At 39.1% G+C, this 9,196-nt stretch overlaps 4 protein-coding genes across 5 annotated transcripts; 2 read left to right on the top strand and 2 right to left on the bottom strand.

Moving 5' to 3' along the window:
- Positions 1 to 84: 84 nt before the first annotated feature.
- On the top strand, positions 85 to 1,094 carry Ssu72 (Ssu72 CTD phosphatase). Its single transcript, XM_963870.4, has 3 exons — positions 85 to 548; positions 614 to 872; positions 923 to 1,094. The coding sequence occupies exons 1-3, from the start codon at positions 322 to 324 to the stop codon at positions 1,022 to 1,024; spliced, it is 588 nt and encodes a 195-aa protein (XP_968963.1). The 5' UTR covers positions 85 to 321; the 3' UTR covers positions 1,025 to 1,094.
- On the bottom strand, positions 999 to 3,153 carry Ns3 (Nucleostemin 3). Its single transcript, XM_963796.5, has 5 exons — positions 2,969 to 3,153; positions 1,668 to 2,922; positions 1,407 to 1,612; positions 1,254 to 1,360; positions 999 to 1,208 (listed from the first exon to the last, which is right to left on the bottom strand). The coding sequence occupies exons 1-5, from the start codon at positions 3,068 to 3,070 to the stop codon at positions 1,097 to 1,099; spliced, it is 1,782 nt and encodes a 593-aa protein (XP_968889.1). The 5' UTR covers positions 3,071 to 3,153; the 3' UTR covers positions 999 to 1,096.
- A 216-nt stretch (positions 3,154 to 3,369) lies between these two features.
- On the top strand, positions 3,370 to 8,309 carry LOC657183 (uncharacterized protein). Of its 2 annotated transcripts, none has more exons than XM_008194721.3 (11): positions 3,370 to 3,542; positions 5,411 to 5,600; positions 5,645 to 5,726; positions 5,772 to 6,194; positions 6,242 to 6,455; positions 6,498 to 6,694; positions 6,741 to 7,143; positions 7,190 to 7,334; positions 7,383 to 7,500; positions 7,550 to 7,717; positions 7,766 to 8,309. In XM_008194721.3, exons 2-11 carry the CDS (start codon positions 5,413 to 5,415, stop codon positions 7,886 to 7,888), a joined length of 2,061 nt encoding a protein of 686 aa, XP_008192943.1. In that variant the 5' UTR covers positions 3,370 to 3,542; positions 5,411 to 5,412; the 3' UTR covers positions 7,889 to 8,309. The 2 variants fall into 2 exon arrangements, with proteins under 2 accessions (XP_008192943.1, XP_008192944.1); XM_008194722.3 differs by having other exon boundaries at positions 5,654 to 5,726.
- On the bottom strand, positions 8,194 to 9,140 carry LOC657100 (protein LZIC). Its single transcript, XM_963580.4, has 4 exons — positions 8,893 to 9,140; positions 8,705 to 8,840; positions 8,500 to 8,655; positions 8,194 to 8,451 (listed from the first exon to the last, which is right to left on the bottom strand). The coding sequence occupies exons 1-4, from the start codon at positions 8,991 to 8,993 to the stop codon at positions 8,320 to 8,322; spliced, it is 525 nt and encodes a 174-aa protein (XP_968673.1). The 5' UTR covers positions 8,994 to 9,140; the 3' UTR covers positions 8,194 to 8,319.
- Between the last annotated feature and the right edge of the window lie 56 nt (positions 9,141 to 9,196).

Below are 9,196 nucleotides of genomic sequence, written 5' to 3' on the forward strand. Positions count from 1 at the left end.
TACTAAAATCCTGCTTAATAATAAATCGTTGTAATTTTAAAAAGCAACATCAGTGACACCAACAATTGGACAAAAATTCCCAAAATTATTACACCTTGCGACCTTGAATTCCACATTAGCAATTTCCAAATTTCTAATTTGGCATATAAAAGCTATGGATTTGATAATTTTTAGTTAATTATCGCATTTTCTCATAGCTCTATTTGTATTTATTATAACAATCAAATTGCATCATATTCTTTTAAGTTTAGACTATAGTTTTTTGGGTTATGTTAAATACTTTGCGTTAATTTCTCACAAAAAGGGATTAAAATTAAGAAAATGTCCAATATTAGCGATTTACGCATCGCGGTAATATGCTCCAGCAACATGAACCGCAGCATGGAGGCCCATGCCTTCCTGGCGAAAAAAGGCTTCCTAGTGCAGTCCTTTGGAACTGGGGACAAGGTCAAAATACCTGGATCAGCAGCAGATAAGCCAAACATATACGATTTTGGCATTTCCTACGACGAGATTTACCACGACTTGTTGGGTAAAGACAAGTCACTGTATCCTTTTTATTAAAGAAGTTGGTTCCGTTCAGTGGTGTGGTTTTTCCTTGACGATTTACTAGGTACACACAAAATGGCTTACTTCACACTTTGGATAGGAACAGGAGGATTAAAACACACCCAGAAAGGTTCCAGGAGACTGACGAAAAGTTTGATATTTTGATAACTTGCGAGGAACGAGTTTACGACCAAGTGGTGGAGTATATGGAGAGCAAAACGCCTGTAGATAATTCCATAGTGCATGTGATCAATATTGATATTCAGGATAACTTGGAGGAAGCAACAATAGGAGCCTTTTTAATAAGTGATATGTGTCTTATGGTAACTCAATGAGGGGTGGGGAATTATCATTGACTTTCTTCAACTTTCAGTTAGCCAAAGCCGAGGACTTAGACAATGATATCGAGGAGGTTTTACACAATTTTGAGGAAAAATGCCAAAGGCCTATTTTGCACAGCATTGTATTTAATTAATTTATTGGTTCATATAAAATATTCACAACTTATATTTTGTCTTCCTGAATAAACTTTTACATAACAGAGACGTCAGTGTTGGTCCAGATGAGCATAAACTCTTCTCAATTTCTCCCTCTTGTTTTTATTTTCATGCCTGTTGATTTTTTTCCAAGGTTTATCACCCAGTTGTTGGACGCTGCCACTACGAGAAAAAAATAGAAAAAACACCAAACGTTACATTGCATACTTGGCAGCCCCATAACCATTTATCACTGTCTTTCCTTTTGTATGTACAGTTGATGAGCCTCCGTGAAAAAATAACTTATCAACGTCTTCAGTTGTTGCACGACTTGTCTACAAAAATCAAATAAATGAACAATTTTTAATGCCATCTTCATACTTTTATAGCACGTATTTGGCGAGGAGGGGCTGATTTTTCCAAAGAGCGAAATTTCTGCCTTTCTGGCCACCTGTGGTACTCCCTTTGGACAACATTTGGAGGAGCGTGACAATATAATAATTTACCATTCATATAATCCTTCAAAATGTATCTAGCGGCTCTGGGATTATCAGGTTGGCCATTAGCAGTCATAAACCCTCTGTTATCTACAAAATAAAACAATTATTAACATTAATAAAAAATATTTCAACTGGATTTTACAAGCATATGCATTGAGTAATTCCTCTGAAGTGGGACACCTGTCAGGGTCCTCGCCCTCCAAGGGAGCTGGTAACATAATCCCATACTTGTCTTCTAACACATGTTTGGGAATTAACGTCGCAATTAAATTTACAGGGGGCACATGATCACGCATTTGATCTATTGGCAGGATTCCATTTATAATCATTTCGGCTTTTGTGAAAACAAACTTAGGCATTACCAGGCCGGGACAATCGCAGAGAAGCAAATTTTTCGTAAGAAAAAGCGTTTGGAAATGTTTGGTTTTTCCCGGAGTTGCCGAAACTGAAACTTTCTTAGCAGACAACAGTGAATTAATTGTAGAACTTTTCCCCACATTTGGATACCCAACAAGGCCAATAGTAGTGATATCTTCAGTAACTTTAGGCCCCTTATGAATGTCTTTGAACAAATCCATCAACTGATCTTTGGTTAATATCTCGCTTGAATTTTGAAACTCTAGTTTTAGGGCCCCAATAATCTCATTCAATTTTTGGGCAGTTTTTTCAACTTCTTTTTCCAAGTTGGATACGCAGTCTTGCAGCTGATTCAGTTTTGATTGGTCCTCGTCACCTCTCGGTTCACTCTCTTTTGGGGTTTCCGAAGCTAAAGCCGCTGAATAAAAAACAGCTTTCACGTTTTGCGACATGAAATAGTCAGCCCAGGCTTGCCTTTGCTCCAGTGTTAAAAAATCGGCTTTGTTAACTAGGACAATGTTCATTTTGTCTGGTGACACTTCCTTTGTGTATTTTTCCAAGTCTTCACAATAGAAAAGAAGCGGGTTTCTGGCATCAACAATTTGCACAATCACGTCACTTTTCTCCACAACTCTCCACAATTGTCTCCAAAACTCAAGATTCTTCTCATAAGGAGTCAAGAGAATGCCTTCGTCCTCCTGCAATTTGGCCAAGCCTTTGCGCCACTGGAGAAAGTACTCTTTTTCATTTTGATCCAGCTCTTCTTTACTCATGTTTGCGTTCCAAGGGGGCCGTCTCGGAATCCGCAACTCCCCCTTGTGCTTGTCATGCAAATCCTTCGCTTTATTCATCTCATCTTTAGTCAGCAAACCCACATTTGATTTAGGGTTCACGAACTTGATGTCAAGCTTTTCAGCCTGAAACTCGGCACCTGTTAATTCAGCGGTGGCCAAGAACTCTTGAAACGATGACTCCTCGGTCACTGATTGTAAATTCAAACGGCCCCAATCGTACCCATCTTGCAATTCCGTCGTATGCAACTTGAATAAAAAATTTCATGTTTTGTAATTTGTTAAAATACAGTACCATGGACTTGTCCGCTGTTAGTTTACGACCTTTGGTGCTCCCGAAGCGGTCCTTGATCAAGGAACGGCCCAAACCAGACGAAGATTTTGATTTTTTACCCATGTTTTTTTCAGTCAAAAAATGAAAAACGAGGAGACATAACCTCAACTGTCAGGTGTCGACCACCCGTCTCTTTTCAACATAGCGCTATCTTTGTTATTTTTGGTGTTGTGTCAGGTGCACCAACCAGAGGAACCGAGCAACTAGGAAAAGTAAATCGCAAATTATGGCACAAATCCTCATAAATAATTAATAACAATTTCAAATGTGGCACAGTTTTGGTGTGAGATTTTAAATAAAGGGGCAGTGTGTCGGTAAAATCGTTTATTAGCGTAATACTATACAACAGGAAAAAAACAAAAACCCTACAACTAGTTCTCGATGCTCTTCATTTTGTTGGTATCAAAATTATTAAAATCCATACAAGCCCGTGGTATTGTCAAAATCGTAAACTAAAAATTGTCGTAATTTGTTTGTGAACGGATAGATGCTTCGTTTTGTCGAATCCGCGAGTCCAGGAAGTCTTAAAGTAAAGGTAAATGTTGGAATTGTTGTGCCCGGTGTCGGGAAATTTTCATTTTTGGAACAAATTTTCTTCAAGCTTTCGGTTCCACAAGGTTATATTTTTTCACGGTTTCCCTCGCCGTGAAATAATTCATGCCAATGATCGACAATTGGTTCAAGTTCCCCAACGTTAGAAAAATATCCGTGAGCAGGTTCGATCTGTTATTATCGAATAAATAAGTCTTGGAGAAAAGCTCCAAAACACTCAAAAACCACAACGCAGCGAAGCAAATAATGGCAATTTTTAGCTGCTTAGCGGCGTTGGCATCCTCACTCCGCAGTTTCATTTCCTTGATTTTCGTGTAGAGGATTGTTACAAAATAGACTAGGAACACCATCAAGGTGTAGAACCTGTACATCTTGTCAAAGTCGGGGCAGGTGTCTAGCTGCTTAGGCCTCCGGTAGATGTTTATCTTGGTGTTGTCCCGAGTCGCGTTCACAATGGTGTAGATATGTTTGACAACATCGTTGATTTCTTGACTCTTCTCCGGGATTGAGACGTTTATAGGCTGGTAAATTATGCTCCAAATGTTGGAGTCGATCGAGTTTGGGTCAAAGAAGCGTGACACGAAACCGATTTTGTCCATTGCGAAATACAGGGTTATGACAAATATGACTGGGAGCAGAAAAATCACGAGAATTTTAACCACGAGCTTAAGCTTGTTTGTACAAGCTTGACTGTCTTCAGTGCCCGGTTCAGGTGAACCAGACTCTTCCAAATCATCGGTTTTTGTGGGCTTTTGTTGAATTTTGGCCGAGGTTGGCTTTTCCGGTTGTTTACTAGCCCCCATCAGGAGTGACACGACGGAGTGTAGAAACGAGTAGAGAAACATTGAATTTTCCATAAATATCTCATCGAAACACTTTTCATTAGGAAAAACCGTAGCATTCGAATTCGCCTCCCGTTTTCTTACAATTTTACTCGCATTGTGTTTCATAATTTTGTGTATAAACGACTGGTAATTGTGTAAAAAGTCTTCATTCGGGTTTGTGCTATTTTCAAATGGAGGCATGGTCGTATCTGTGGCTTCAGTCGTAGGAGTCTCGGGGTAATATTCAGTGATTTTGTCTTCATTTTCTTGGATAATTGTTACATCATCCTCGACCCCCAACACCGTGTTTGTTGGACTTATGACGTGCTGTGACATCACGATAGCACAGTAAAAGTAAAATATTCCAATAAAAATTGTATTGAGCGATTCGGACAAAGCGGGAACTGTGATATTTTGCAAGTTTGTTGTTTTGAGAAAACGGACGAAATACACCGAACTCACGGCTCCGATCAAGATCAAAATCACGGCGATTAGGACATAAGTCGCGTACATTTTGCCAAAAACGGACCGATTGTTGCAAGTTGAAAAATCGAACTGAAGCGTTCTACCCTCATTCGGTGTCTAATGGGTGTTATGTGGGCTTGAAGTATGTTATCCGTGGTTTATTACGTTTTAATTTGAAAACAGTTATTGATAAACTACCGTTCAAACGTATCAAGACGATTTTTTACTGGCTTCCGAACTTCCGATGCCTCGGTGTTTTTTAATTTGTAATAGATATCAACTGTGCTATCTGAGTTATTCCAGGATTGAATCGTGAATATTTGTAATTTGTTATCTAATTAGTAATTAGTCAGCGAGCGAAGCAAATACGTTTTAATTACTCGCTCAATTAATTATGTATTTTTTGAAAAATTTCGCCAAAAATTTAACATTTTGGCCCGCACTCTAGAGAAACTGGCTAGCAATAAGTGTGTCGGGAAAGTGAACTTATCAAAATACTTTCCAAATTTCGAAAATTATCAAAATGGATTTTGAGGCCGCCGTTTTTGTTTGTAAATTGCAGGTATGCCTATCAGAAGAGCAGCCGATCCGATCACCGTCCAACATGTGTGGGATGCAATTCGATCGGCGGTTCTGCAGCGCCAAATGGCCGATTCGAAACGAATAATAAAATATTTGCAACGCGTGGACAACTGTACCTACGCCCAAGCCGAATTATACGTGCAACAGACGCATCAAGACGGACTGATTGTGTTAGTAGCGAAACAAATTAAATAAATACACACCCTAATTTTAGCTCCGACAGGGCCTTACAGAAAGTAACCAAAACGTCAAAAGGGGACTTGGTGGACAGCTTTCGGATACCTACACACGAAGTGGTACGTGATTTTTTTTTAATATTGTTGTTTGATTAAAATTATTAGCCGCCCTTGGACGGGAAAGACTGGTATTGCTTCGAATGCCACCTCGCCGGTGATGTGACCGCCTGCCAACAGTGTTTCCGCGTTTTCCATGCGGACTGTGTCCCAAACGGCCGTCTCAAGTTCCAGGAATATAAGAAAACTAATATTCTTTATGACCAGTTGAGTAAATCAGGGGTGAAGGATGAGTCGACGAGTAATTCAGTGAATTCGATTAATATTTCGTCGGATTCCGACGACTTGAATGCGAGTGAGTTGAGTACTTACAAATTTAATAACAACGGACAAATGAAAAGTGATGCGCTTGAGTATGACGAAACGTTGTGCAGCATGTGCAACGTTTCCAAGCTGGACGATGGCTGTAATTTAGAAAAGTCTGAACTGAATTATCTCCTTAAATTTGTAATACACAGGATTCAGTCTTGGGTAAACATTCCAACTCGATAGAAAATTTAATTAGGGAGTGATTGCAGTTGCCGCACACTTTAACACACACCATGGCCCAGCAAGAGCGGCCCGAGTGGCTAACAGACAAGGAGCTGAGTTGGCGGGCAAACCAGCTATTTTTCGAACACAGAGACATGTCCGTCATTGAGGTGAACCTAAATAACGAGTCGTACACGAAACTGTACCAATTTCTCGCCGATGTTTTAACAATCCAACACAACGTTGCGATTTTTCACGGAAGTATGTCCAAATAATTGTTGTTTCTTTACCATTTGTTCGCAGTTGAGTCGCAGGAATACGGGGCTGCGGAACTTATGATTAGAGACTGCATGCACGACCTGACCGAGTTGAAACTTTGCGTTGATTGTTACCGCCATAGTAATGAGAAAATTAACGCTAAGTGGTTCTGTTTGCCGTGCAGAGTGCCTCATAAGTTAGTTTGGGCCAAACAAAAGGGCTACCCCTATTGGCCTGCTAAAGTGGGTAGATGGTCGCTTATATGTGTTTAGTAATTCCGCGTTTTAGGTGATTCAAGAGACGAGCACGCATTTTGATGTTAGGTTTTTTGGGGGTAAATACGAAAGGTCGCTTCTGATCAAATCGTTAATTAAACCGATTGAAACGCCGCAATCGAAGTTGCAAATAAAGACGTCTTCGGCGTTTAACAAGGCGGTGGAGGAGTTAAGGTTCCATCAGCGCTTGATGCAGAACCCTGACGAGCTCCAGAAGTTGATCAGTTCGTCGAAAAACAGGGTCAGGAGTTTAAATAAGCAGCGAATTTCGACGTTGAAGAAGTCGCTTAATAGTTCACTGGAAGTGAAAAAGAGAAATTCATTTGAAATGAATGATGTTTACAAGTTTGAGGATAATCCATTCGGTCAGCAAAATTTAAGCCTAACGCATAAACGTAAAAGCAGTTTTTGTGAAGGTAATTTCGTTGTCTTGTGTTACTTGCGTCTTATTTGATTAATTAGGAAGTCCCGTGTCGAAAAAAAATTCAACTAGTTCCGTGGAGAAAAACGAGGAAGTTCACAATACTTCCGATAGCGTTATACACATATCAGACGGCGAAGACGATGAGTATCCCTATTACGATTATTCATCGGTTTCTAATACAAAGTAAATATGTGTGTCAGGTGTTTCCGAGTTTAATTTTTTTATTGTTAGCTATAATGGTTCATATGAGCAAGTTTCAAGTTCCACTGAAAATTACAGATTCCAGGACAGAAGCCAGGAAAATGGGATGCAGCAACTTGATCACCCTTATAGTGATTCAGTTGAAAAGGTTTGCTAATAAGCGACGTTACAGTAACTTGCTCACGGTTGGTTTGTAGATGAGAAGAAGACTTGAATGTGTGAGTGATAAAAAAGAGCTTATAAAGTGTGCAATGGACTGTATGCAAAGTGAGATTGATCAAATTACAAATAATCACAATGATCATTTGAAAAGGTTGTTTGAGTCCCACAATGCGCAGATATCGGAGATTAAGAAAAAGCAATGGGTAAGAAAGATTGGCCAAAATGAGCGGTTGTAATTCATTCATTTCCAGTGCTATAATTGCGAACAGGAAGCCATTTATCATTGTTGCTGGAACACGGCGTATTGTTCCCAAAGTTGTCAACAACAGCACTGGCAAGCAGAACATAAAAAAGTTTGCAGGCGTAAGCGCTAGTTTCATACAAAAATTAAAAAATGTTATTTTGTGTATTATCTATTTTTATAGTTTGTTTATCCTCTAATATCATTATGTAGAGTAATGGGAACATTGGCGTAATTTTCATTGTTTTGGTACTTTTTAGGACCAAGTTACGAAAGTACAATTCTAGTTAACTTTTTAATTGTAGGCAATAACTTGAGTTGTAAGAGTTTATCACATAGTGTTGTTGAAACTTCCAAATCATTTTTAAACGTTGTATCACAATTGAAAGTTATGCCACTACTTCATTGTTTGTTCTTATTTTATGGTTTAAAATAGTATTGCTTATAAATTTTATGTATTTGCAACGGAAGATACAATAAATGGCAAACGACCTGTTCTTTTATCTGCAGCTTTGTTAAATTATATGCATGTACAAATAAAGCCCTTATTTCTTGGTGCGTTTTTCATTCATCAGTCACTTCCACAAACTCAACGTTTTGGAAAGCATTGGCAATATTATTGTGTTTCTCCAAAAACTGCAGCTCTTCCATTGATAACTGTTCCCCCAGTTGTCTCAATGCAGTTAATATTTCAGCCTAGAAAAATGAATAAGTAATCACGTCTGAAATTGCTAGGTAAATGACCTTTTGTCTGTTAGTAGCTTCATCACTCAATTTATTAAGTTTACACTCTTGCTCAATACTGGATAATCGTTCTCTCAACTGCTTTGGTTCTCTTTTGCCAAAAAGTCTGATAACCTCTGGCGTTTTAAACGCTTCTGATATGGCAGCTTGTGTGGCCTTGAAAAATCGTATTTGATTTTTTGAAAAAATAAAGAACTGTTTTTACAAGTTGTACGGCTCCGAGGGCACTAACAAGTGAGATATCGCCTTTGACTAGTTTCGATAAGCTATCGTTTAATTCCTTTAACTGATCCATCGTGTCCTGTTTAGTCTCCTCATATTCCTCCGGGTCTAAATCCGCTCTAAAAATGCAGTTTCATCATTCGGGAGCATTGAAACGCGGTGACGACTAACTTGCAATTTTCTAAATCTCCCAGTTGTTCGACTAGTCTGTCCAGTTGATTTTCCAAATTTTGTTTCAGTTTCGCGGTTTCGACTTTTCCATAGGAGGTCATTTTGGTTGATTTGCAACTCAATTACTGGAAATTTGCATTTTTTTGTAGGTTAGATCAATTTCTGGACAATGCCCGTTATTTTTTCAAGTGAGCGGTTGGGTTAACTTTCGACGTACGGCGTGTTTGGTGTTTTTGTTGTTGGTGGGGGTTAAGTGAGAGAGGGACGCCGGGCGTGCGTCTTTGCTAAGGAAAAATTGTTTTAG

The sequence above is a fragment of the Tribolium castaneum genome, chromosome 5 (genome assembly GCF_031307605.1).
Source record: "Tribolium castaneum strain GA2 chromosome 5, icTriCast1.1, whole genome shotgun sequence".
Classification (NCBI taxonomy): domain Eukaryota; kingdom Metazoa; phylum Arthropoda; class Insecta; order Coleoptera; family Tenebrionidae; genus Tribolium; species Tribolium castaneum.

Excerpts from the sequence above, each read along its gene's own strand:
- Ns3 (XM_963796.5), bottom strand. The coding sequence starts at position 3,070 with ATGGGTAAAAAATCAAAATCTTCGTCTGGTTTGGGCCGTTCCTTGATC. Across the intron at positions 2,923-2,968 it reads TAACAGCGGACAAGTCCATG|TTGCATACGACGGAATTGCA; the intron begins GTACTGTATTTT and ends TTTTTATTCAAG. Across the intron at positions 1,209-1,253 it reads AATGGTTATGGGGCTGCCAA|TGGCAGCGTCCAACAACTGG; the intron begins GTATGCAATGTA and ends TTTTTCTCGTAG.
- LOC657100 (XM_963580.4), bottom strand. The coding sequence starts at position 8,993 with ATGACCTCCTATGGAAAAGTCGAAACCGCGAAACTGAAACAAAATTTG. Across the intron at positions 8,841-8,892 it reads GGAGATTTAGAAAATTGCAA|AGCGGATTTAGACCCGGAGG; the intron begins GTTAGTCGTCAC and ends CTGCATTTTTAG. Across the intron at positions 8,452-8,499 it reads AAGCTACTAACAGACAAAAG|GCTGAAATATTAACTGCATT; the intron begins GTCATTTACCTA and ends TCATTTTTCTAG.
- LOC657183 (XM_008194721.3), top strand. The coding sequence starts at position 5,413 with ATGCCTATCAGAAGAGCAGCCGATCCGATCACCGTCCAACATGTGTGG. Across the intron at positions 6,695-6,740 it reads ACCCCTATTGGCCTGCTAAA|GTGATTCAAGAGACGAGCAC; the intron begins GTGGGTAGATGG and ends TCCGCGTTTTAG. Across the intron at positions 7,335-7,382 it reads TCATCGGTTTCTAATACAAA|CTATAATGGTTCATATGAGC; the intron begins GTAAATATGTGT and ends TTTTATTGTTAG.
- Ssu72 (XM_963870.4), top strand. The coding sequence starts at position 322 with ATGTCCAATATTAGCGATTTACGCATCGCGGTAATATGCTCCAGCAAC. Across the intron at positions 549-613 it reads TTGGGTAAAGACAAGTCACT|GTACACACAAAATGGCTTAC; the intron begins GTATCCTTTTTA and ends ACGATTTACTAG. Across the intron at positions 873-922 it reads TAAGTGATATGTGTCTTATG|TTAGCCAAAGCCGAGGACTT; the intron begins GTAACTCAATGA and ends TTCAACTTTCAG.